Source organism: Lathyrus oleraceus, chromosome 4, assembly GCF_024323335.1.
Source record: "Lathyrus oleraceus cultivar Zhongwan6 chromosome 4, CAAS_Psat_ZW6_1.0, whole genome shotgun sequence".
Classification (NCBI taxonomy): Eukaryota; Viridiplantae; Streptophyta; class Magnoliopsida; order Fabales; family Fabaceae; genus Lathyrus; species Lathyrus oleraceus.
The window spans coordinates 21,868,282-21,892,719 of record NC_066582.1 but is presented as its reverse complement, the minus strand read 5'-3'; the positions used below and the strand labels follow the sequence as shown (position 1 = coordinate 21,892,719).

At 36.2% G+C, this 24,438-nt stretch overlaps 1 protein-coding gene across 1 annotated transcript; it reads right to left on the bottom strand.

The window, feature by feature from the left end:
• Nucleotides 1-20,676: 20,676 nt before the first annotated feature.
• LOC127138505 (RING-H2 finger protein ATL13) lies at nucleotides 20,677-22,663 on the bottom strand. Its single transcript, XM_051064968.1, has one exon. It carries the CDS (start codon nucleotides 22,362-22,364, stop codon nucleotides 20,886-20,888), a length of 1,479 nt encoding a protein of 492 aa, XP_050920925.1. The 5' UTR covers nucleotides 22,365-22,663; the 3' UTR covers nucleotides 20,677-20,885.
• Nucleotides 22,664-24,438: the final 1,775 nt, after the last annotated feature.

Here is a 24,438-nt window from a genome sequence, read left to right as displayed (position 1 = left end):
TTTGTGTTAATTATCCCTTTTTTCAATACTCGATTGTATTGACCTCCAACACTCGTTCGTGTTGATATCTCTTTCCAATGCTCATTTGTATTGAGTTTCAACACTCGTTTGTGTTTATCTTTTTTCAGTACTCGTCCGTCTTGATTCACTCGTTTGTGTCAACCCTTTTTTCAATACTCGTCTGTATTGATCTCCAACACTCGTCTGTGTTAATCCTTCTTTTTTTAATACTCGTTTATATTGATTTCCAACACTCATCTGTGTTGATATCTTTTTCTAATACTCATCTGCATTGGGCACCAACACTCGTATGTGTTATTCCTTCTTTTTTTCAATACTCGTCTAATTGATCTCTAACACTCGTCCATATTGATATCTTTTTCCAATACTCGTCTGTATTGGGCACTAACACTTGTCTGTGCTAATCAGTTTATCGATACTCGTCTATATTGATCTCTAACACTCGCCTGTGTTGCTATCTTTTTTTCAGTGCTCGTCTGTGGTTATCATTTGTTTATACTCGTCTGTATTGATCTCCAACACTCGTATGTAGTTATTGTTTTTTCAATACTCTTTTGTATTTCTCTCCAACACTCGTCTATGTTGATACCCTCTATCAACGCTCGTCTGTATTGAGTTCCCGCACTCGTATGTGTCTATCCTTTTTGTACTCGTCTGTATTGATTCCTAACACTTGTCTGTGTTTACCCTTCTTTTCATTACTGATCTGTATTGATTTACAACACTCGTCTGTGTCATCTCTTTTTTCCAATACTCGTCTATATTGACTCCTAACGCTCGTTTGTGTTATTTCTTTTTCAATACTCATTTGTATTAAGGTCCAACACTCGTCTGTGTTATCGCTTTTTTTCAATACTCATATGCATTGATTTCCAATGCTCATTTGTGTTATTTCTTTTAACACTTGTCTGTATTAAAGCCCAACACGCGTTTGTGTTATTCCTTCTTTTCAACACTCGTCTGGGTTAATCTGTTTTTCAATACTCATTTGTCTTGATTCTCAACACTCGTCTGTGTTTATCCTTCTTGCAATACTCGTCTGTATTGATTCCCTAGTCTGTGTCAATTATTTTTCCAATACTCGTTCGTATTGAGTTCTAACCTTCCTTCGTATTGAGTCGTTTCCAATACTCGCTCGTATTGATTTTTCAACTTTCATTTGTGCTAATCCCTTCCAATACTCGTCTGTATCGGTATCCATCACTCGTCCCTATGGATTTCACTCTTCTTCTTAAAACTTTGTTAAAAAATTCCCAGTATCTTATTTGCCTCCTTTCTTTCTTGTCCTTCTGCTAAGGAGTTCTCGTTACATGTTATACGAGAAAACTGTATCCCCGATTAAGTCATATATCACCCCAAAGCCCAGGTTCTACCTGGAAAACTGTAACACCCCGATTTAAAATAAGAGAATTATTTAATTGAGTTAATATTATTTTATTAATTTAATTAAATAAAGTAGAATTATTGGATTATTTTTATTATTACTATAGATGTTATTTATTTTAATAATAATTAAATAAATAAAATAAATGGAATATGAAGAGTGGAAGGGTAAAAGTGGAAATTGGATAAAAGAGGCCAAAGTGAGGACTCAGGTTGTTTTTCACGTGTTTTGCCTCAGAGTCAGAGAAAGGGGGGAGAAACGCTGAAGAGAAAGAGAAGGAAGAGGAAAAGGCCAAAGATTGCTCAGAGCTTCCTTCAATCCAAAGAGGTAAGGGGTCTGAACCTTATTAAACAATAATATGCTGAAAATGGTGAAATATTGGATGAACGAAATGGGGATTTTAATCGAAGGAATTCGTAGAAATTATATGCAATGATGTTAGGATTTGTGAAATCGAATAGGGGACTATTTGTATTAGATGATATGAGTGATTTTGTGTGAAATTTGGACTGTGGAAGGATGAATTTGGATAGATCTCGTAGCAGAAAAAGCCATTGCAGATCTGGAAATCTGGTTTCTGGTCATACGCGTATGGCACTAGGCAATACGCGTATGAGATTGCTGGTACGCGTATGGCACTAGGCAATACGCGTATGGATGAGGAAGATGATGTTTTGAATGTGTTTTGGTCTCTGTTGGTACGCGTATGGGAATGTGATACGCGTAGCATACGCGTATGGGCGTGGGCATTACGCGTATGGATTTGGTCAGGCGTGGGTAATACGCGTATGAGCCTAGGCAATACGCGTATGGGCAGACTTGTGGTCTTTCCTGGGCTGTTGTTGTGCAGTTTTTGGTTGTTTAGGCTGAGCGAGGTAACTTAGCTGATGTATGGTATACGAGGGATCATTTCCCGTTGCTTTGAGTGGTATAGATATTAGTAGAGTGTGATAATACTGTGTTTGATTACGTGGCATGATGTGATATGCTTTTGTGATAGAATGTGTTAATGATGATGATAACATGACTATATGATGTTGTTGTTGCTATGTTGATTATGATGCATGCTTGGTGTGCATGCATTCATGAAAGGCCGATGCCTAGTGATGAACGGACTGAGTTCCAATGATGTTGTTGACTCCGGGCTTGTTGAGAGGCTTGGTTCCTTGCGGGGAACTCGGATTCTATGGTGGTGAATCTGGGAGTGGTGATCCTGTAGTTGGTCACAAAATGGGTATACCGAGTCGTGTTGAGTCATGCATGGGTGTGTGCATTGCATTTGATATGTTGTTTTGTTGATGTTCATGACTATGTTGATTATGATGATTATGATGAGCTGTGTTAGCATATGTGAAATATATTTATGTTTATATTTCTGTCGTTATATTATTATTTAATAATGTAATTCTCACCCCTTCTGCATGTGTTTATGTTCATCTATGATGAGCAATGTGCAGATAAAGAGGAGTAGCTATTGTTGAGGTTTGAAGAATAAGTGTAGAGTTATTCTACAGAGTCGAGTCAAATGCTCTGGTCATGTGACACCGGGGTTATGGGATTCGATAGATAATTGATTATTTATTTACATTGTTTATGATGACTAACATGTTGAGATGTTTTGTTGAGATAATGTTGAACCATTATTATGAATTGTTATATGATGAATGATAATATTAATGTTGTTGTCCGCTGCGAAGTTTTAATAAAATAAATAATATGTTTTATGTTGTGATGCGATAATTGTTATGTTGTAAGAAATGTAAACTCTTCTACATGTTGTACTCTGATAATCTATTTAAATATGTCGTTTGGGTAGAAGGGTGTTACATTAGTGGTATCAGAGCATGGTCAGTCCAGTCGAGTCATAATGTGATGTTTTCCCTGTTGGTCGATTAGTGTAAATGACACTGTCGATATTTAACGGTGGTGGTCGTGTTGTGCAGGGTATGGCTGGAGAAAATGACCGTGCGATTGCTGAGGCTTTGGCTGCTATGGCGCAGGCTATGCAGGCGCAGCAGAATCCGCCGGTCGACGAGTTTAAGAATTTGGGAAGGTTTCTGAAGAATAACCCTCCTACATCAAAGGGCGCTATGATCCAGATGGTGCTCAGATTTGGCTGAGGGAAATTGAGAAGATTTTTCCGGGTGATGACGTGTACTGAAGCACAGAAGGTGCAGTTTGGTACGCATATGTTATCTGAAGAGGCTGAAAACTGGTGGGATAACACTCGCCAGAGAATTGAAGTACCAGGTGCTGAGATGACTTGGGAAAGGTTCAAGACGGTCTTTCTGGAGAAATATTTTCCTGCTGATGTGCGATGTAAGAAGGAGATGGAATTTCTAGAACTGAAGCAGGGTAACATGTCTGTTGCTGATTACGCTTCGAAGTTTGAGGAGCTGGTGCAGTATTGTCCTCATTATAATAATGCTGATGCTGAGGAATCCAAGTGTGTCAAGTTTGAGAACGGGTTGCGTCCCGAGATCAAACAAGGCATTGGTTACCAGGAGATTCGTAGGTTTCCTACACTGGTTAACAAGTGCAGGATATTTGATGAAGATAGCAAGGCTAGGACTGCTCACTACAAGAGTCTTAGTGAGAAGAAGAATAAGGATCGTGGTAGTCCTTATGCATCTCCGAATGGTAAAGGTAAGCAGAAAGTGGTAGATGCGAAGAAGCCAAGTGGGGGAGGATCTCCCATAGCTGGTAAATGTTTCAAGTGTGGCGAGCCAGGCCACCGTGCTGATAGCTGTGCCAAGAAAGTGCTGAGATGTTTCCGATGCGGTCAGGCTGGTCATAGAGTTACGGAATGTAAGGATGCTGGTCCGACATGTTTTAATTGTGGCGAGAAAGGCCATATCAGTTCGCAGTGCTCGAAACCGAAGAAGGCGGCTACTGCAGCTCATACTACTGGTAGGGTGTTTGCTCTGAGTGGGGCTGAAGCTCCTAAAGAAGATAATCTGATTAAAGGTACTTGCTTGATTAATAATGTTGAATTGCTTGCTATTGTTGACACTGATGCTACCCATTCGTTTATTTCATATGAGTGTGCGACCAGGATTGGTGTGATTATGTCGTCCCTAGGCGGAAGTATGGTGATAGATACTCCTGCTAATGGTTCTGTGAAGACTTCTGTAGTCTGTCGAGGTTGTCAGTTGACGATCTTTGAGAGAGAGTTCGTGGTTGATTTGGTGTGCTTACCCTTGCACCAAATTGATATTATTCTGGGAATGAATTGGCTAGAATTCTATGGCGTGATTATCAACTGCTATAGGAAGACGGTGCGGTTTTCTGAAGTTGGTGAGAATGATGAGGCAAGATTTCTATCTGCTAGGCAGGTGGGGGAATTTGTGAAAGATGAAGCTCAGATATTCGCTTTATTTGCATCTCTGCAAGCGGATAAGAAAGTGGTGAGTGTAGATTTGCCTGTTGTCTGTGAATTTCAGGATGTGTTTCCGGGGGATGTAAGTGAATTACCTCCAGAACGTGAAGTCGAATTTGCCATTGACTTAGTACCAGGTACGAATCCAGTGTCGATGTCTCCTTATAGAATGTCGGCAACTGAATTAGTTGAATTGAAGAAGCAACTTGAAGAATTGCTTGAGAAGAAGTTTGTGCGTCCAAGTGTTTCTCCTTGGGGTGCACCAGTATTGTTAGTGAAGAAGAAGGAAGGTACGATGAGGTTGTGTGTCGATTATCGGCAGTTGAATAAGGTGACTATCAAGAATCGGTATCCATTGCCGAGGATTGATGATTTGATGGATCAGTTGGTTGGAGCTCATGTTTTCAGTAAGATTGATTTGCGGTCGGGTTATCATCAGATCCGAGTGAAGTCAGACGATATTGCGAAGACTGCTTTCCGTACGAGGTATGGTCATTATGAATACACTGTGATGCCGTTCGGTGTATCTAATGCTCCAGGTGTGTTTATGGAATATATGAATCGTATATTTCATCCGTACCTTGATAATTTTGTTGTGGTGTTCATAGATGATATATTGATATATTCTAAGACGGAAGAAGAGCATGCAGGACATCTGAGAATTGTTTTGCAGGTGTTAAGAGAAAAGAAATTATATGCAAAGTTATCTAAATGTGAGTTCTGGTTGAAGGAAGTGAGTTTCCTTGGCCATGTGATTTCGAGTGGTGGGATTTCTGTTGATCCTGCTAAAGTTGATGCCGTATTACAGTGGGAGACTCCGAAGTCTGCTACTGAGATACCCAGTTTTCTGGGGTTAGCTGGTTATTATCGCAGATTTATTGAGGGTTTCTCTAAGTTGGCATTGCCGTTGACGCAGTTGACTAAGAAGGGTTAAGTGTACGTGTGGGATGCAGCTTGTGAAGCGAGTTTTGTTGAGTTGAAGAGGCGGTTGACCAGTGCTCCAGTGTTGATCTTGCCTAATCCTGGTGAGTCCTTCGTTGTTTATTGTGATGCTTCCTTGATGGGTCTTGGTGGTGTTTTGATGCAGAATGGTAAAGTTGTAGCTTATGCTTCTAGACAGTTGAAAGTTCATGAGAGGAATTATCCTACGCATGATCTAGAACTTGCAGCTGTTGTATTTGTGTTGAAAATGTGGAGGCATTATCTGTATGGTTCCAGATTCGAAGTGTTCAGTGATCACAAGAGTCTGAAGTATCTGTTTGATCAGAAAGAGTTAAATATGAGGCAGAGAAGGTGGTTAGAATTACTGAAGGATTTTGACTTTGAATTGAGTTATCATCATCCCGGTAAGGCTAATGTAGTTGCAGATGCGCTGAGTAGAAAGTCTCTACATATGTCTATGATGATGGTTCGGGAGCTTGAGTTAATTGAACAGTTCCGTGATATGAGTTTGGGTTGTGAAGTTTCCGCTGATAGTGTAAAGTTAGGTATGCTGAAGTTGACTAGTGGAATTCTGGAAGATATTCGGAATGGTCAGCAAGTTGATGTCGCTCTAGTTGATCATATTACTATGGTTAACCAGGGTAATGGTGGTAATTTTGAGATTGATGAGAATGGCATCCTGCGATTTAAAGGTAGAGTTTGTGTTCCTGAGGTGTCTGAATTGAAAAAGAGTATTCTTGAAGAGGGCCATAGGAGTGGATTGAGCATCCATCCAGGTGCAACTAAAATGTATCAAGATTTGAAGAAGTTGTTTTGGTGGGCTGGTATGAAAAGAGATGTTGCTAAGTTTGTGTATGCCTGTTTGACTTGTCAGAAGTCAAAGATTGAACATCAGAAACCGGCAGGTATGATGCAACCTTTGAAGATTCCTGAATGGAAGTGGGATAGCATTTCCATGGATTTTGTGACGGGATTGCCGAGGACGGTGAAAGGTAATGATTCTATTTGGGTGATTGTGGATCGATTGACTAAGTCGGCGCATTTCTTGCCGATGAAGATTAATCACTCTTTAGAGAAGTTGGCAGAGTTGTATATTGAGGAGATAGTGAGGCTGCATGGTATTCCATCCAGTATTGTGTCTGATAGAGATCCCAGATTTACTTCTAGATTTTGGGAAAGTTTGCAGAAAGCGTTGGGAACTAAGTTGAGGTTGAGTTCAGCTTATCATCCTCAGACTGATGGTCAGACCGAAAGAACTATCCAATCCTTGGAGGATTTGTTGAGAGCTTGTGTGTTGGAGCAGAGTGGTTCTTGGGATAGTTATTTGCCGTTGGTGGAGTTTACTTATAATAATAGTTTTCATGCTAGTATCGGTATGGCTCCATATGAAGCATTGTATGGTAGGAGGTGTAGAACTCCATTGTGTTGGTATGAATCAGGTGAGAGTGTTGTACTCGGACCTGAGATTGTGCAGCAGACAACTGAAAGGGTTAAGATGATTCAGGAGAAAATGAAGATTTCTCAGAGTCGTCAGAAGAGTTATCATGATAACAGGAGAAAGGCACTTGAGTTCCAAGAGGGAGATCATGTGTTCTTGAGAGTTACTCCGACGACAGGTGTGGGTAGAGCTTTAAAGTCTAAAAAGCTTACTCCGAGGTTTGTGGGTCCGTATCAGATTTTGAAGAGGGTTGGGGAAGTGGCGTATCGGATAGCTTTACCGCCGTCGCTTTCTAATCTGCACGATGTGTTTCATGTATCTCAGTTGAGAAAATATATTGCGGATCCTTCGCATGTTGTTCAGTTGGATGATATCCAGGTGAGGGATAATTTGACCGTTGAGGTGTTGCCAATTCGGATAGATGACCGAGAAGAGAAGACCCTGAGAGGTAAGAAGATTGCTCTAGTGAAAGTTGTTTGGGGAGGTCCAGCTGGTGAGAGCTTGACTTGGGAGCGTGAAGATCAGATGAAGGAGTCGTATCCGGCTCTATTTGTTTGAGGTATGTTTTCGAGGACGAAAACTCTTTTAGTGGGGGAGAGTTGTAACACCCCGATTTAAAATAAGAGAATTATTTAATTGAGTTAATATTATTTTATTAATTTAATTAAATAAAGTAGAATTATTGGATTATTTTTATTATTACTATAGATGTTATTTATTTTAATAATAATTAAATAAATAAAATAAATGGAATATGAAGAGTGGAAGGGTAAAAGTGGAAATTGGATAAAAGAGGCCAAAGTGAGGACTCAGGTTGTTTTTCACGTGTTTTGCCTCAGAGTCAGAGAAAGGGGGGAGAAACGCTGAAGAGAAAGAGAAGGAAGAGGAAAAGGCCAAAGATTGCTCAGAGCTTCCTTCAATCCAAAGAGGTAAGGGGTCTGAACCTTATTAAACAATAATATGCTGAAAATGGTGAAATATTGGATGAACGAAAATGGGGATTTTAATCGAAGGAATTCGTAGAAATTATATGCAATGATGTTAGGATTTGTGAAATCGAATAGGGGACTATTTGTATTAGATGATATGAGTGATTTTGTGTGAAATTTGGACTGTGGAAGGATGAATTTGGATAGATCTCGTAGCAGAAAAAGCCATTGCAGATCTGGAAATCTGGTTTCTGGTCATACGCGTATGGCACTAGGCAATACGCGTATGAGATTGCTGGTACGCGTATGGCACTAGGCAATACGCGTATGGATGAGGAAGATGATGTTTTGAACGTGTTTTGGTCTCTGTTGGTACGCGTATGGGAATGTGATACGCGTAGCATACGCGTATGGGCGTGGGCATTACGCGTATGGATTTGGTCAGGCGTGGGTAATACGCGTATGAGCCTAGGCAATACGCGTATGGGCAGACTTGTGGTCTTTCCTGGGCTGTTGTTGTGCAGTTTTTGGTTGTTTAGGCTGAGCGAGGTAACTTAGCTGATGTATGGTATACGAGAGATCATTTCCCGTTGCTTTGAGTGGTATAGATATTAGTAGAGTGTGATAATACTGTGTTTGATTACGTGGCATGATGTGATATGCTTTTGTGATAGAATGTGTTAATGATGATGATAACATGACTATATGATGCTGTTGTTGCTATGTTGATTATGATGCATGCTTGGTGTGCATGCATTCATGAAAGGCCGATGCCTAGTGATGAACGGACTGAGTTCCAATGATGTTGTTGACTCCGGGCTTGTTGAGAGGCTTGGTTCCTTGCGGGGAACTCGGATTCTATGGTGGTGAATCTGGGAGTGGTGATCCTGTAGTTGGTCACAAAATGGGTATACCGAGTCGTGTTGAGTCATGCATGGGTGTGTGCATTGCATTTGATATGTTGTTTTGTTGATGTTCATGACTATGTTGATTATGATGATTATGATGAGCTGTGTTAGCATATGTGAAATATATTTATGTTTATATTCTGTCGTTATATTATTATTTAATAATGTAATTCTCACCCCTTCTGCATGTGTTTATGTTCATCTATGATGAGCAATGTGCAGATAAAGAGGAGTAGCTATTGTTGAGGTTTGAAGAATAAGTGTAGAGTTATTCTACAGAGTCGAGTCAAATGCTCTGGTCATGTGACACCGGGGTTATGGGATTCGATAGATAATTGATTATTATTTACATTGTTTATGATGACTAACATGTTGAGATGTTTTGTTGAGATAATGTTGAACCATTATTATGAATTGTTATATGATGAATGATAATATTAATGTTGTTGTCCGCTGCGAAGTTTTAATAAAATAAATAATATGTTTTATGTTGTGATGCGATAATTGTTATGTTGTAAGAAATGTAAACTCTTCTACATGTTGTACTCTGATAATCTATTTAAATATGTCGTTTGGGTAGAAGGGTGTTACAAAAACCACTTTCAAACATTTTACACAATATATCCCCCTGCGGAAAAATTTCTTTCTCAATGCCTGCTAAAGTTTGTTAGTAGAGATAAAACAAAAAAAAATGACCATACAACGCATTAACATATTACATACATCATGCATGCTGATAACACTAAAACGTACCACATATTTGGCTCGATTTGCACATATTTTAATGTCTTTTTTATTTCATTTCTAGTATTATGGTGGTCCTTTGTCTGGATTTCATGTACTTAACCATGTGGAAACCGTACGCGAAGAAACGAGGCAAATTGAATGGAAAACGGAGAAAACTGCACATTTTGCACTTACGGCGACCAGCATGGCGATTGCCATAGAGCTAGGCATGATGTGGCTGACGTGTCTCATGACCCAATTGTCACAAATACCAAGCCCCCGCATTTTGTGAAGGTGGTGTTCGCCACAGGGGGTATGGCGATCGCCATCCCCTATAAGAGTGAAGCGGTCAAAGGGCTTAAGCATTCTTTCCCACTTTCCCCTTTTTTCTCTCACATGAATTTAGCCACATTGACTTGGTATCCAGGGTTTTGTAACACTATAAATAGAGGTTGAATTTCACATTTTAAGGTATCCAAGCTTAGTACAACTTAAGCCATATATTCATATTTTCGAGAGCTTTAATTCTTCACATCGGAGGGTTATCGCATTGCGGTTGTCATTAAGTTTGGAGCACTTTTAGTTTTATCTTGCCAGCATTTATTTTCCCGTTCAAGTTTTCCTTCGACTTATTTCTATACCAGATTCAAGACTTCGTTTGGAGCAGGTTCTTATTATTGTCAGCTTTATTTATTTATTTTGTCTATTTACTTCTTATTATCAGGATTATTTATTTCTTTTAGTCATTTACGTTATATGCTCATTATTTTTCTTGCCTTACCTTAAATTCGAAATTAAATTTATTTCATTGCACGTTCGTAATTTTAATTGAATCACTTGTTATGTTTAATTTACAACCCCTCGCTTTTTTGTTTACTATGACAATGTCCAACTAATCTACCGGTGCTGGAATGTGAGGACCGTCGATTCGACGGTACTTGATCTGTTATTTCTTTAGGATTACTATCAGGGCTATTTTGGTTTTTATCTCAATTTTTCAGAAATTAAATTGGTCAGGTTACTACGAGAGTAAGACCGTAGATACGCCGGGTAAGATCGAAATTCGTCCAATACCTAAGATAAAATTGTTAAGTTTTTGATTAATAAACCCCTCACTTTATTTTTAGAAAGTGATTTTAAAACTATTCTCGGACGCGTTTATAAGTTTAGAATCCGGTTACCCGAGCGAAGGTCGGGAATCCTTTAAAAGCCAAAGTTTCCAACCAAAATTACTTTTTTTACTAAGCAGCTTAACCTAATTTCCAAAAAAGGGTTTTCACTACTTTAACGCAAAGCGCACCGGGCACGCGAGAGCGGAGGGTCTAATTTAGAGAGTAAAACCTGATTCCGAGTACGTGAGAGCGAAGATTCCTTTTTAATTAGTTCTTTTACAAGGAACAAAACATTGCCCCGTAAGTAGTTCTACTTAGGAATAATAAGAGTATTGTTGATCGATGAGAGTCATATTCCGGTATTACATTTCTGAATTTATTCAAGTCCATTATTTTTACTTTGTTGTTCATATTCCTAATATTTTATGATCGCCATAGATAAACACCCTACCAATAGAAAATGATAGATTGACCATTAGGTCTATGTGGGTTCGACAACCTTTTATATTACTCTGATACACTCTGTATACTTGTGGAAAACATCCATCACATGCCTAACATCTCCTTCAGCTGACCCGTTCTCCCCACAAACATCTCAACTAATTCGTGTACAAAAACATATACGCAGACCATTAAACAATCCCTCATCGATAGCCTTACCTCACATTTCACTCATTTCATTCATCCCCAACGGGCAATTTTTTTGATATTCTAATATTTAATCTTCTCCTACCTCGAATGTTTGAAAGTCGTTGTTATTTGCACATTCAGGTTTGATAATATTAAGTAGGGGCAGTTGTCATACCCCAAAATTTATCCTCCCCCTTTCATTTCTACCTAACCTTTTGGTTTAGGATTCCATTTGCATATTCATGGCATCATAGTACATTCCATTTGCATTGAGAAGCACAAAATCTTGGATTTAAGGGTTTTGGTCACACAAAGCATGGAAGGGTGGCTGAGTCCTCAAGCTAGGGTTCATTGTAATGGACATGCTTGTATTGGTGAATCCTCCATCTTGGTTATTTTTATCATGGAGCATAATGGAAGCCATAATTCATTGGTGTTGGGTGTAAGCATCATCAAGATCAGGTGAAATCCCTAAAACCTTAATTTTTGATTTCGGCACTATCATCTATGGTGTATGCATTCAATTTTGATGATTCATCTTATTCATTTGGTCATTCATTGGTTTTATTAAGGATCTATTCAAGATCATACTTATTCATGGTCCAAATTCCTGGATTAGAGTTCATTCAAAGCTTTACTTCATGGTCTCATTGGTTGGGCAAGGTTCATGTGATCCAATTGATGGCATGGCAAGATTGAAGTTCATTGGTTCAAGATCAGTTCAATAGCACAAACCATTTGGTTCAAAGGCCTTGTGGTCCACATTTTTATCTAAGTTGACTTTTGGTCAACTATTGACTTTTTGGTTAACCAATTGACCAAAGTCAATCATCTAACCAAAGCCATTTTCAAACCATTTTCTTTTTCAATACAATACATGTCCATGTTCATTTTAAGCCATTTTAAACCATGATCATCTTATGACCATTTGCAAACCATTTCATATACAATTGCACCATTCAAAATCCCATAATAAATCTCATTCAATTACATTACAATAACCATTTTTAACCATATTCATTTTTTGCATCACATAATCATATATCCATTCAAACTTTCCATTTCATGTATACCATTCCAAATTTCCAATTTTAAACACATTTAGTTCTACCATACATTTAAACCATTCAATTTTTATTAATCCATAACCATCAAATTTCCAAACATCAACCATTTTTATTTCAAATTCATTTTCAACCAATAGATACATATTTCATTTAAATCAAGTTTCATACATACTACATACATACGTTCACATTCATTTCCAAACTCATTTCCATACATTCAAAATCACATTAAAACCATCCATAAACCAACATACAATAGTTCAATTTAAAATTACAATGTTCAATCCCAAAAGTACATTATTCAAAAGCCAAATTCCAAGTCAATCTCAAGAACACAAATCCATCTCTACCATGACTCGATAGCAATCCATATCATTCCATTTGATCAACATTGTTCCATGGCAAGCAAAAATCCAAACCACCTTCCATTTCCACTCTTCAATCCATCTTCATGTGTGCATCCACCCTACAAAACCATTCACATACATGTTGTCATAAGCAAATGTCATAAGCAAATGTCATAAACAAACCTAACTCAAGCATGATCATACATATCATAACCAATTTCCATTCACAAACTAACTATTAGTCAAACTAGCATTTCTATTCCTTCCCAACATCTCATAACCATGTATACCACTAATAGAAACAGTTCCAATCAAGCTATAACCACTAATATATTTCTCACCAAACTAAACTCACAATTGCAACACATTTAAATTTCAGTCACAAAGTATAGCATGGTTTTATCCAAGTCATAACAACAGCAGCAGCATTAAACCAAACTCTTGTCTCCAAACAAACTCCATATAACCTCAAAAAAAACTCCCTAACCTGGATAACCAATTCCAACAGATTTTGACAAAGGCATAACAACTTTCAATGGCCATTTATTCCGAAGAAAACTCCAAAAAAAGTGGACTCAGAACAGAACCTGAATTGAATTTCCAATGGCCAATTTTCCAGCTAACTTCCCCTAACCAACTTTCTCTAATATCCATGACCTTCCAAAAAAACTGAACCTTCAAACTGAACTTGACAAAACCCTCTAAGCTTCCAACTCGCTCCTAACAACCTTCGAAATGAAATATGGAAGCTTCGATTTTGGTTCTTGATGCATGGCTGGCGTTGGGATTTCAGATTCGGGTCCAAACATGCTGAAACCGGACTTAGGTGTTAAGAGCATTGGGCTTTTGGCCCAAGCAAGACATTCGTTGCACACCCCTTCCTTTCTATTAACCCCTATAGCCCATTGTTCATGACCTTGTCCTTAATTCGTGCTTAATCCCCTTTTAATCTTTATTTATTTATTTTAATTTATGTTAATTCTGATTTTTTGATTAACATTGCTATTGATTTTTTTTAATCTTGATATAATTAGGATTTTTCTTGATTTTTGTTAATTAGGGATTAACATAGTTTTGTTAGGATAATCCATCATTAGAATTGATTTTTTTAATTAGAATGTGATTTAGTTTAATCATAATGTGGATTTGACCTTGATTTTTCAGAATTAACTCCATTGATTAACCTTGTTGTGATTAGTATAATTTGTCATTAGGGTTTGATGATGCATTTTTGTTGATATAATTCATGATTGAATAATTTGCTTAAGTGTTGATTTCATCATGAATTTTCCATTCAATTTTTCATTTGCCTCGTGATCACCATGTTTATGTTTAGGTTAGGTTAAAGTGCAATGGTGATTTAGATTGTCAATTTGATTTGATTAATTTGAATTCCTAATTCATGTTTAGGTAGATTTTGATCCCTAGATTTAATACTCCTTATAGAAATTGAAAATTCCATTTCAATTTATATGATATATGCCTTATGTATGTTCATTTTATTTGCTATAATCTTGTGATTAATCACCCTTTAATGGTTCATGATCCATTTTTATATGAGTTAGCATTGTCATTTAATATGTCCATTTGATTCATTTGTTTTAATTCATACAAATTCCATGTGTTTGTGTGATTACATGTCATTGAGATTTCAATTTTAATTCAAGTGTGGATTCAATCCTATTATGATCTTTAATCATTCATTTGCTTTGTATTGTTTGAGGACCCCATGCCACTTGATTGTTTTAGGCATGGTGCTTGGTTTTTAACTTGTTAATCTCCATCCCTTACCATTTGTATTGTATGATTTCATCCCCCCATTGTGGGTCACATGTCCCCCCATCCCATGCAAATGTAATAGTTTAGGTTTATATGCTTTTATAGCTTCCATGCCTGATAAATAAAAGATAAAACCAAATGATAAAAACAAAACTTTTCAAAAGCCAAAAGAACACTTGATCCAACTCAAGTATTTTCCAAATAAAATTCACAAAAGCAACGCGAATACTTGATCCAACGTCAAATATCTCTTATCCATATCATTCTCCATTCTCAACTTCTCAACCTATCTCATTCTATCTTTCCATCTATATCCTTATTCACAGACACTTTTTCACAATAAATGTCAAACACTTGATCCAACGTCAAGTTTCATTTTCAAAACAATTTCTCAATAAACTGAAACGTAAAAATGGGGTGTACGTGCCTATACACAACATTCCAGTACTTGGGTTATCGGTCGTACCTATCTTGCGGGCCCAATGCTTGACTTCCTCCTTAAAATATATAACAATAAAATAAGTCTAATCTAAGTTGCTCTGAGAGAGAAAAAGAGTTAAATACTTGTCTCCCTCTAAGTACCAACGATCAAACTTGCCAAATCATTTCATAAATAAAATCTCTTTTAGATTAAAAAGGGTGGTTAGGATGTCATTGTCCTCTCAACTCCCAAGTATTCGGATTGTTGATTGTACCTAGCCAAGGGTCTGATCTTTGTCTCCGTACTAAAATCAACCCAACCAATCAAATCAATTTCTACCTTAGGACATCTTTCAAACCTTTTCAAAAAGGGCGTGTTACTTCCATTCTACCGTGAATGAAGCTTAAGCCTCAATTCGTGAGCAAGTAAGGTTTAACTGCTAGAATGTGATCCAAACACATCCATTCTACCGTAAATAAACAAACACTTAACGCTCCCATTCTAGAGCATACAAGAAAGTGAACAGTAGAACATAAACTTCAACATTGTTCATAAAACAACCAAATAAATACTTGTTTGTGAGTGGAGCTACGGAGCTCTGACTTCCTTATTGCAGGAATGAGGATATGTAGGCACAAGGGTTCAAAACCTTGGAGAGCATACTAATTTAAAACTTATTTTCTCTTCCCATATTATTCTTATTCATCTCATTTCCCAATAGCAAGCAACATTCAGATAAACAACATCCATATGCATTGATACCGACATAGTGGTTCCCATGGAGTACGATGGATGTGAGGGGTGTTAATATCTTCCCCTTACATAACCGGCTTCCGAATCCACTCTTGGTTGCGAAGACCATTCTCTTTTGGGTTTTATCGCTATTTTCCCTTTCCTTTGGAATAAATAAAATCTGGTGGCGAATCTGTATTTTTCACGGCGCGACAGGAGGCAAAAAAGCAGGGTAGTTTGGCCTAATCATGAGCGCCTCATATCAAGTTTTTTCATGGAAAAGCATATCAAAGAAGAAGAACTAATTCTATCAAGAAGATTAAAGACGAGAATGGTTGTTGGTGGAATGGGCGTGACAACTGTGAAAGGTTATTGATTAATTATTTCTCAGAGATTTTTCCACTTCTTTTCCATCTCATATCCAAGAGACTTATGAAGTTATTCAGGTTAAATTTTATGAAGACCATATCAGATGGTGTGAATCTAAGTTTTCAGCTCAAGAAGTTCAATAAGCATTATTCCAAATGCACCATCTTAAGGCTCCTAGTCCAGATGCTCTCCCGACCTTGTTTTTTCAAATGTTTTGGCACATTGTGGGTACAGATTTGACAAAGATGGTTCTGGGTATCCTTAATAAGAACAAATATCTGGAGATGTTAAACAAAACCTTCATTGCTTTAATCTCTAAGTGCATAATCCTTCAACTTCGAAAGACTTTTGACCTTTAGCCTTTGTAATGTGGCTATGAAAGTGGTTACGAAGACAATTGCCATTAAGTTGAAAAGGATACTCTCAAAGGTGATTGATGAAGAGCAAAGTGCTTTTGTCCAGGGTGTCCTTTCACTGATTGAAAAAGAAGACAAGCCATGCTAAATACTTAGGGATGTCTGTGGTGTTTGGAAGATTTAAAAGGAGATTTTTGCTTTATTCATTGAAAGGCTGTGGAAGAAGATTAAAGGGTGGAAGGATAATTTTCTTTCTAGGGCGGGAAAAGAGGTCATCATTAAAGCGGTGGTGAAAGCTATTTCTAGTTATATTATGAGCTGTTACAAACTCCCAGAGAGTTGTTGCCATGAGATCGAAGCCATGATTGCCAAGTTTTGGTGGGGATCGAAGGATGGTAGCAGGAAAATTCATTGGTTGAGCTGGAATAAACTGGAACGGGCAAAAGGTGCTAGTGGAATGGGATTTTGGAGCATTTCTGATTTCAACACAAGTATTCTTAGGAAACACCCCTAAGATTATTGTCAAACAAAAACTTGTTGTTAGGGAAGGTATTTAAAGGTAGATACTTTCCTCGAACCTCTTTTGTTGATACTTCAGTGGGATATCGTGCCATTGAAGGTTAATCTCCAATTAAAAGGAATCATGTTAGATTCTCTGTGTTCTTTCTCTCACTCTGCCCCTGAAATAACACAACACCTTTTTATGCATTGTGACTTTGCAAAAATGACATGCTTCTCTTCTCCAGTGGGATATCGAATTCCTCCTGATATGGATGTTAATGGATGACTTATGAGCTTCCTTGTTGGTAAGGATCAATTGAGTTCTCAGGTGTTTTGTACTTCCCTTTGGAAAATATGGATTGCCCGTAACAAGTTGTTGTACTAGCAGAAAAAGACGGATCTTGTATAGGTGGCGTAAGCGGAAATGTCTTGTGTGATTGAATTTAACAGAGAACATAAAAGGGATAGGGTTTCTGCAAATCCTAGTCAGAGTGTTGTTTCAGAGTCTATTACTAGTGGTGTCTATGTTGTGTAGGTGGACTCAGGTGTCTTTCAATGGGGTTATGCTACCTTTGGATGTGTTATCAAAGACCATAATTTGGAGATTATGGTTGCTGCTAGCAGGAATGAGTCAATTTCAGTCACTCTATGTGTAACTAAAATGCTTGCAATTAGATGGAGCCTTCAAATTGCCAAGGATCTAAACCTTACGAGTTCTTATTCAATTCGATGCAATCAATACAGTGGATTGTATTAACTCCTTGGTGTCCTTAACTTATCTTGATGCCTTTGCTAGTGATTGTAAAATGTTGTTAAATCATTTTAAGGTTTCTTCTGCTATGTATGGATGCTCACCACTTTGTAGTTTAGGCAGGTCGCAAGGTTCTAGAACTTGGTTTGAGGGCTTTCCAATGCTACTTTTACCCTCTCTTAATGTTGCTTAATAAAAGTGTTTTTTCATTTAAAAAATATGTGATGCAGGCAGTTGAATTATTTTTTTATTAATCAATATTTATATATGTTTTAGTTTTTAGTTTTTAATCTCTTATTATTTTATATTGAACAAATCAGTTTTTTAAATTAAAAAATAAATATTAAATATAGTTCGGGTCATCCTGAATAAACATAGTCCACAAAAAGACTTGGATTGGACAATACATGACCTGCAAAATACTTGAGCTTGTCACGGGCCGATTCAAAGCAGGTCAGATAGTTTGTTTTTCCATTTCTATGAACAACTCTTCAATTGTTTTAAATTTGTAGGACAAAATTTGAGGCCTTAATAAAGTAAGCTCTCAAGTTTTAACTCACTCTTTTTTTTTCACACTCTAGTTTTTAGAGGAAGGGGGCTCTAGTAATTCAAAATTTAGCCTGATAGGTCATAGGTCTGACCAAGCATTGTTCCTATCAGAAATCGAATTTGGTATTTTCCGAACTTTTGTTTCTTAGGAGGAGCCCATTTACCACTCGAGCCCAAGTGTTTGGTTTAACTAACTTTTTTTTATTGATGAAAAATGTTAGATTTATAAGTGATCAATATATTAAGATTTTTGATAAAGATGTTATATTTTCACCTTTTATGATTGAGAAAAGATATATTGACACTTTTTATGGTGTCCAACATCGTATCACAAGGTTGTAAAATCAAATTAATAAAAAAAAATCATTAATTAAATCAACACTTGTTTCATATGTATTTTTGTACGATAGTTATTTGGTGTTAAATTTAGGAGTTCAAATATCATTTCTCTTTGTGATTTTGGATCATTTATCTTGTTGGTGTTCCCGACTTTTTAAACTTCCAAACAAATGATCTTATGTTGGTTCGACTTTGTGAAAGAACGAGAGGTGAATCTTGTTAAAGGGATGTGAGAGACTCGCACGTCCGAAGAACTAGTTGGCTTCAATTAATCTCACTTTGATAATGAGTGAGTAATATATTAGATTTATGTTTAACTCATATATCTAATGTCTTAAGATTTTGGATGTATATGTGATATTTTCATCTATATTCCCGCTAAATCATTTGAATTTGTATACGTTTTGTGTGTCTATATAAATTTTATACAATAGAAAAAAATGTCTTGTTAGCACCCATCAAAATTGGAAAATGGATTCTTTGCATTAAGAGTTTTCTTGCAATCACGCAGTTGTTTATGACCGTTAGATCTTAATCATATTGTGTAAAATAACCAAATTTAAATTTTATATAATAATATTTTTTTAAAAAGTATACCTTAAATTACATCCGTCTAATCTTGATCAAACTGTTAAAAACACATAATTGTATGACTACATGGACTTGCTGACGGCAGGAAAATTCAATCCTCAAAATCGATTATCTAAGAATAATTATGATTGGGTTTAAGTACAAGTGATTAGTTAGGAACGTAAAGACTATTAGATATATAAGAAAGACTACTCATATACTTAATGTTTTATGGTTATTCACTATGTCTCTCTTTTTTGTGATTCAAAAGTATTGAGTCCTAATTGCTTCCAATCCTTTCTAAACTTTTCAACAAGTTGTATCAAAATCTTGATTTAACTTGATGAAATAATGGAAGTAGATTCTACTATTTAGATCAAACACACACATAAAAGTTAAAACTGAGAATGTGTGAGAAAGTACATGTTCAATTCAACAATGTGAAGTACTCCATACTAAAGAGGTTAGGTGCAGCAATAACAGCAGACAGCTGCATCCAACTGTGCTCGTGACCTTAATTAATGTATCATATTGAATCAAACCAATACTTGTTTTCCATCTTTCTCAATATTACTTCAATTTAATGCATGCACACTATTTCACCTATTCTTTCCACATCAATAGTAGACAGCCCCTTCATTTTCATTTCAAATTTTGAATTTGAATTTTCATTTCAACCATATTATAAAGTTTTAATAAAGTCCCTACATTTTGCATTTATTATTGGGCCCAACCTCTGCTCCAATTTTACCTTTTCCATAAAGACACATTTTCACGTATAACTTTCTTTAAAGAAATTACACTTTCTTCTACTTCACTTTCTTCTCAATATTCAAGAGTTTCCTAGAATACAAACTTATAAAATAGATTCTTTCCTATCATTATTATAAATAAATATTTTTTTATAATAGTGATAAGAAGATATATTTTATCTAGTTTTATACCAACTTACAAAATTATGTTGAAGCTCGAAAAATAATTTACTAAAATTTATGATAAAATGTCATAATTTTGTTAAACTATCACCCAACCCAACATTTAACTGATCAATTAGTTCCTTCTATTTAACATTAATTTTACGCGATATATATTTAACATTAATTTTACGCGATATAATTACTGAAACACGATTTAAAAATTTAGTATCATGTGAAAATTGGTATCTAAATGCATGTTTCGCATCGCTTCAGTACATTTCTCTCGCGCCAAAACTCTAACTATAACATTTCAAAGCTCGAAATTGGAGATTCCATTGAACGCACTTGGTGATCACCCAATCCACCGTAAAAACAAACATAGCCGCGTTAAATGTCGTTCATTCGCGCATCATCACGGCTTCATAAATCCACGCCAAGTACACAACATTAGGCCGAGTTTTTAGGGTTGTCGGGGTTTTTTGACACAGAACCGAACCGAAAAAACCAAGTGAACAAAAGAATCTCTCAATAGTTTTTTCATTTTCACTAAGGTGAAACATTCAATGGACATCAACAAAATTCATGCAGCAACAATGTATTCAAATCCCATAAACGCATCACTTTTTTTCTTTCTCCTCCACTTTTCTACCACTAAAAATATACTTTTGATAAATCTATATTCTACAATTGTAAGATAAATTAAGAATAGTTCAAAAAGCTAAAGTGTAGAAGTAGAAGCAGAAACAGAAGCAGTTGAAGAATGAACAACCTTATTTTGTCTTCCAGTGAGCCAAATCAAAGTCCTTCTAGCAAATGAAGGTGCTCTAGCTTGAGATGAATCCATACTATAACAACTTTGATTCTCTTCATCATAACCACCAAATTCACTTCCTCCAAAATCCATCTCAGAAACAGTTCTTTGTAATGCAAACCTAGATGAAACAGCTCTTCTAGATGAATCTGCAGCATCACCATTAGTCTTATCTTTCTTCCCTCTAAGCCAAATCTTCGATATAGAATAACTCTCTTTTCGACATTTTCCAATACCTGCAAAATCCTCAACTACTCCTCTAGTCGAATCGAAGCTTGCAAACTTGAAATCCCTTCTTGATTCGCAATCACATTCCGACATTGCAGGCCTACGTCCGGGAATCAAAGGCAAAACAGTTTTCTTCTTGCTTGATTTCATCTTCATCGGCGTTCTAATCGGTACCTGCAACGAAGATGTTTCATCCATAATATAAGCAAACGAACCCATCGAAAAACACCTCCTATCATCCACATTGTTGCTACTACTTCCTTCCCCTCCTCCTCCACCACCATCAACATTCCTATACTTTCCAAGCTTAACAGTCACAACTTTCTCCACTCCAACATTCGGCTTAGAAATGTTTTCAACCGAAGCCGAATCACCTCCGAATTCATTGTCTCCGCGATAACCAAGAACCGAATCCGTTGTCATGACAGAACTAGTCCTACCAAGAACACTACTACCTGTACCTATAGCAGTATTAGCCGTAGCAGTAGCAGTAACAGTAGCATCTCTTTCTGGAACAATTTCTCTTGAACTATCACTACCAGATTCTAGAACAAGAACAATAGGTGAACAACTATTGTTCGCATTGAAATCATGAAGCAAATTACCTCTACAAAGAGGACAAGTAGAATGAGACAAAAGCCATGTATCAATACACTCCATATGAAAAGCATGACTACATTTCGGCAACAACCTAAGCTTATCTTCAAGCTCAAATTCACACAAACAAACAGCACAATCAAAAGGGTTCTTCAATCCAATAATAGCCTTATAAAGAAACACAGGAAGAGTAGTATCAATGAAAGACTGGTCAACACCAGCATCATGAAGATGAAAAAGCTGCTGCAACTGCCCTTGAAGAGCAGTAACATCATCCAAATCCTCAGCGTCTCTATCCTGAGGCCTCCATAGAAACCTCACTAGGAGATGAAGTAAACCAGAAACGAAGAAAACAATGGCTAGAATGATAATGATTAGAAGAATACTTGGACTAACCTTCAATGATTTATCACCTGGACTGAAATTATCAGATCGAAGAGATGAAACAGTGATGGGTGGAAATGGTGATGGGTTAGGATGAAAATGAAAAGAATAAGGTGGTTGTGCTAATGGAGGCATAAAGGTTTCATCTTTATATGGAAGAAAAGTTCTTCTTCCCATGCTGAAGGGTCAGAGAGATGAGAAGAGAAAACAAAAAAGATTGAAACTTTTTTACTAGATTTGATTGAAGACATGAAAAAAGGTTGTAACTTTAGTTGAAGAATCCATGTGGAGATATGGTTTTGTTTTGTCTAATGGAAGAAAAAACAAGACACGAAACGAGGTAAGGAAGAAATCTGGGATGTGTTTTGTTTTATTAGAGAGTAATGTGTAGATTTGATTTGAGACTGTAAGGTGGGAAAGAATGAGGTTCTTTGAATATGAAAGAAGAAGAAAAAAATCAATAGAAATTAATTTGGTTTAATTGATAATTTATGATTATGATTTGCATGTCCTCATAAATAATTGAATGATAATGACTCATATAGTATGAGTCATAAAATCAACATCAATTATGGAAATCTTTTTTATTTTCCTTTTCTTTTACACAACAGTTTATATTTAAAGATATTATAGAAATTAATATATAAAACTGGTACAATAATTAATTTAATATCTTTTTCTTTTTCTTTTACTTTTTAATACTTTCTCCGTAACAAGAAGAAAAAATAAAATACTCATTTTTCTTTTAATACTTTATTTGATTTAAGTATTTTTTTTTAAATTGAATCTTTTTAAAGTGAAATTAAATGTAAATTTGATTTAATTTGATTTCTCTCTTATCTTTCTCATAAATAACAATTAATCAAAATTATTTTTACATCTTTTTTATAAACCATACTTCAAAAATAAAAATAAAATCTAAACGTGAAATGTTATTTTTTCTAATAAACTAATACGGAGTAGTACATAGTTAAATTAATATTATTTATTATTATATTTTATTTGTCTAAAAGTAATTGATTTTTTATTTAAATAATTATTTTAAAATGATTAACATTTTCAATATTAAAACGATAATTATAGCTTTTTCAATTCTATCAATAATTAATATATTTGTTTATATATATATATATATATATATATATATATATATATATATATATATATATATATGTATATATATAAAACCACACATCATTATTCCAGTCCAATTTGTATCGAATATGATGTGTTTGGCGTAATTAAAAAGATCCGATCTTAAAAGTGTTTCAAGCAATCGGAATACACTTCTAAGTAGTGGGTAACATGCGTCAATGTAATTAAATCCTGACCATTCACATGATTCGATGTACTTTGTTGAACCTTGAAATGATGGAAGAAAAATGACAAATATGGCTTCTCCTCCGTACTCACACCAGTATTAGAAGACTTTGACGAAAGTCTAACTCACAGGATTCAAGTGCGAAAGAGAAATTATCAGATGGTTCAGAACCCTAACTATGAAATCATACAATTGGAGACCTAGAATAAAAAATGTGCACTCATAAAAACGGATGGCACATCTGCCATATTGGCAACATGTCTTTGTATTTGTTTGGGATCAATACATCCTATTCATATGAGGGAGACACTTCAAAGAAAGCCCCATCAAGATTACCTTCGCGAGCAAAAATATAAGCGGTACCACCCTTGTTAGTCAAGAAGATAATGTGTTGCAAAGAATGTAGATGATGAAAGAACAAAAGGTAATGATCAAGGAAATAAGATAATCATTTCCAAAGATTGCACAATATCTTACAAACAGGAAGGAAGTAAGCACTACCAACGGTTTATATTTTCTCAAAAGATACTCAAGTACTATAATCCCCAAAGGTCATAATGACAAAGCAAGTGAAAATACCTTTAGGGTACGAGGCACATTTAAGGCGCGAGTTCCACATGACCATATATGTAACACCATGGCTTTTCACCCGAGTAACTTCCGATAGAAGAAGAAAAAATGTAGTAAAGCCCTTACACTATATAGCAGGGGTAACGGCTTAAGGGGAAACTATTTTGGGCCGCTCATAAGGCCCAATAACTATAACCCAAAAAGTGAAATGGTTGACTAGACCGCATGCAGGATAAATACATTATCCTAAACGAGGAAGCAGGCAATCCCAACCCAAGATCAATCAGACGAATTAATGCATCTCACACTGATAGATTAGCAAAAAGTTATAACATCCCTACTATATAAAAGGGAGAAGGC

Bases quoted from the DNA above. Each gene is read 5' to 3' on its own strand.
- LOC127138505 (XM_051064968.1), bottom strand. From the start codon at position 22,364: ATGGGAAGAAGAACTTTTCTTCCATATAAAGATGAAACCTTTATGCCT.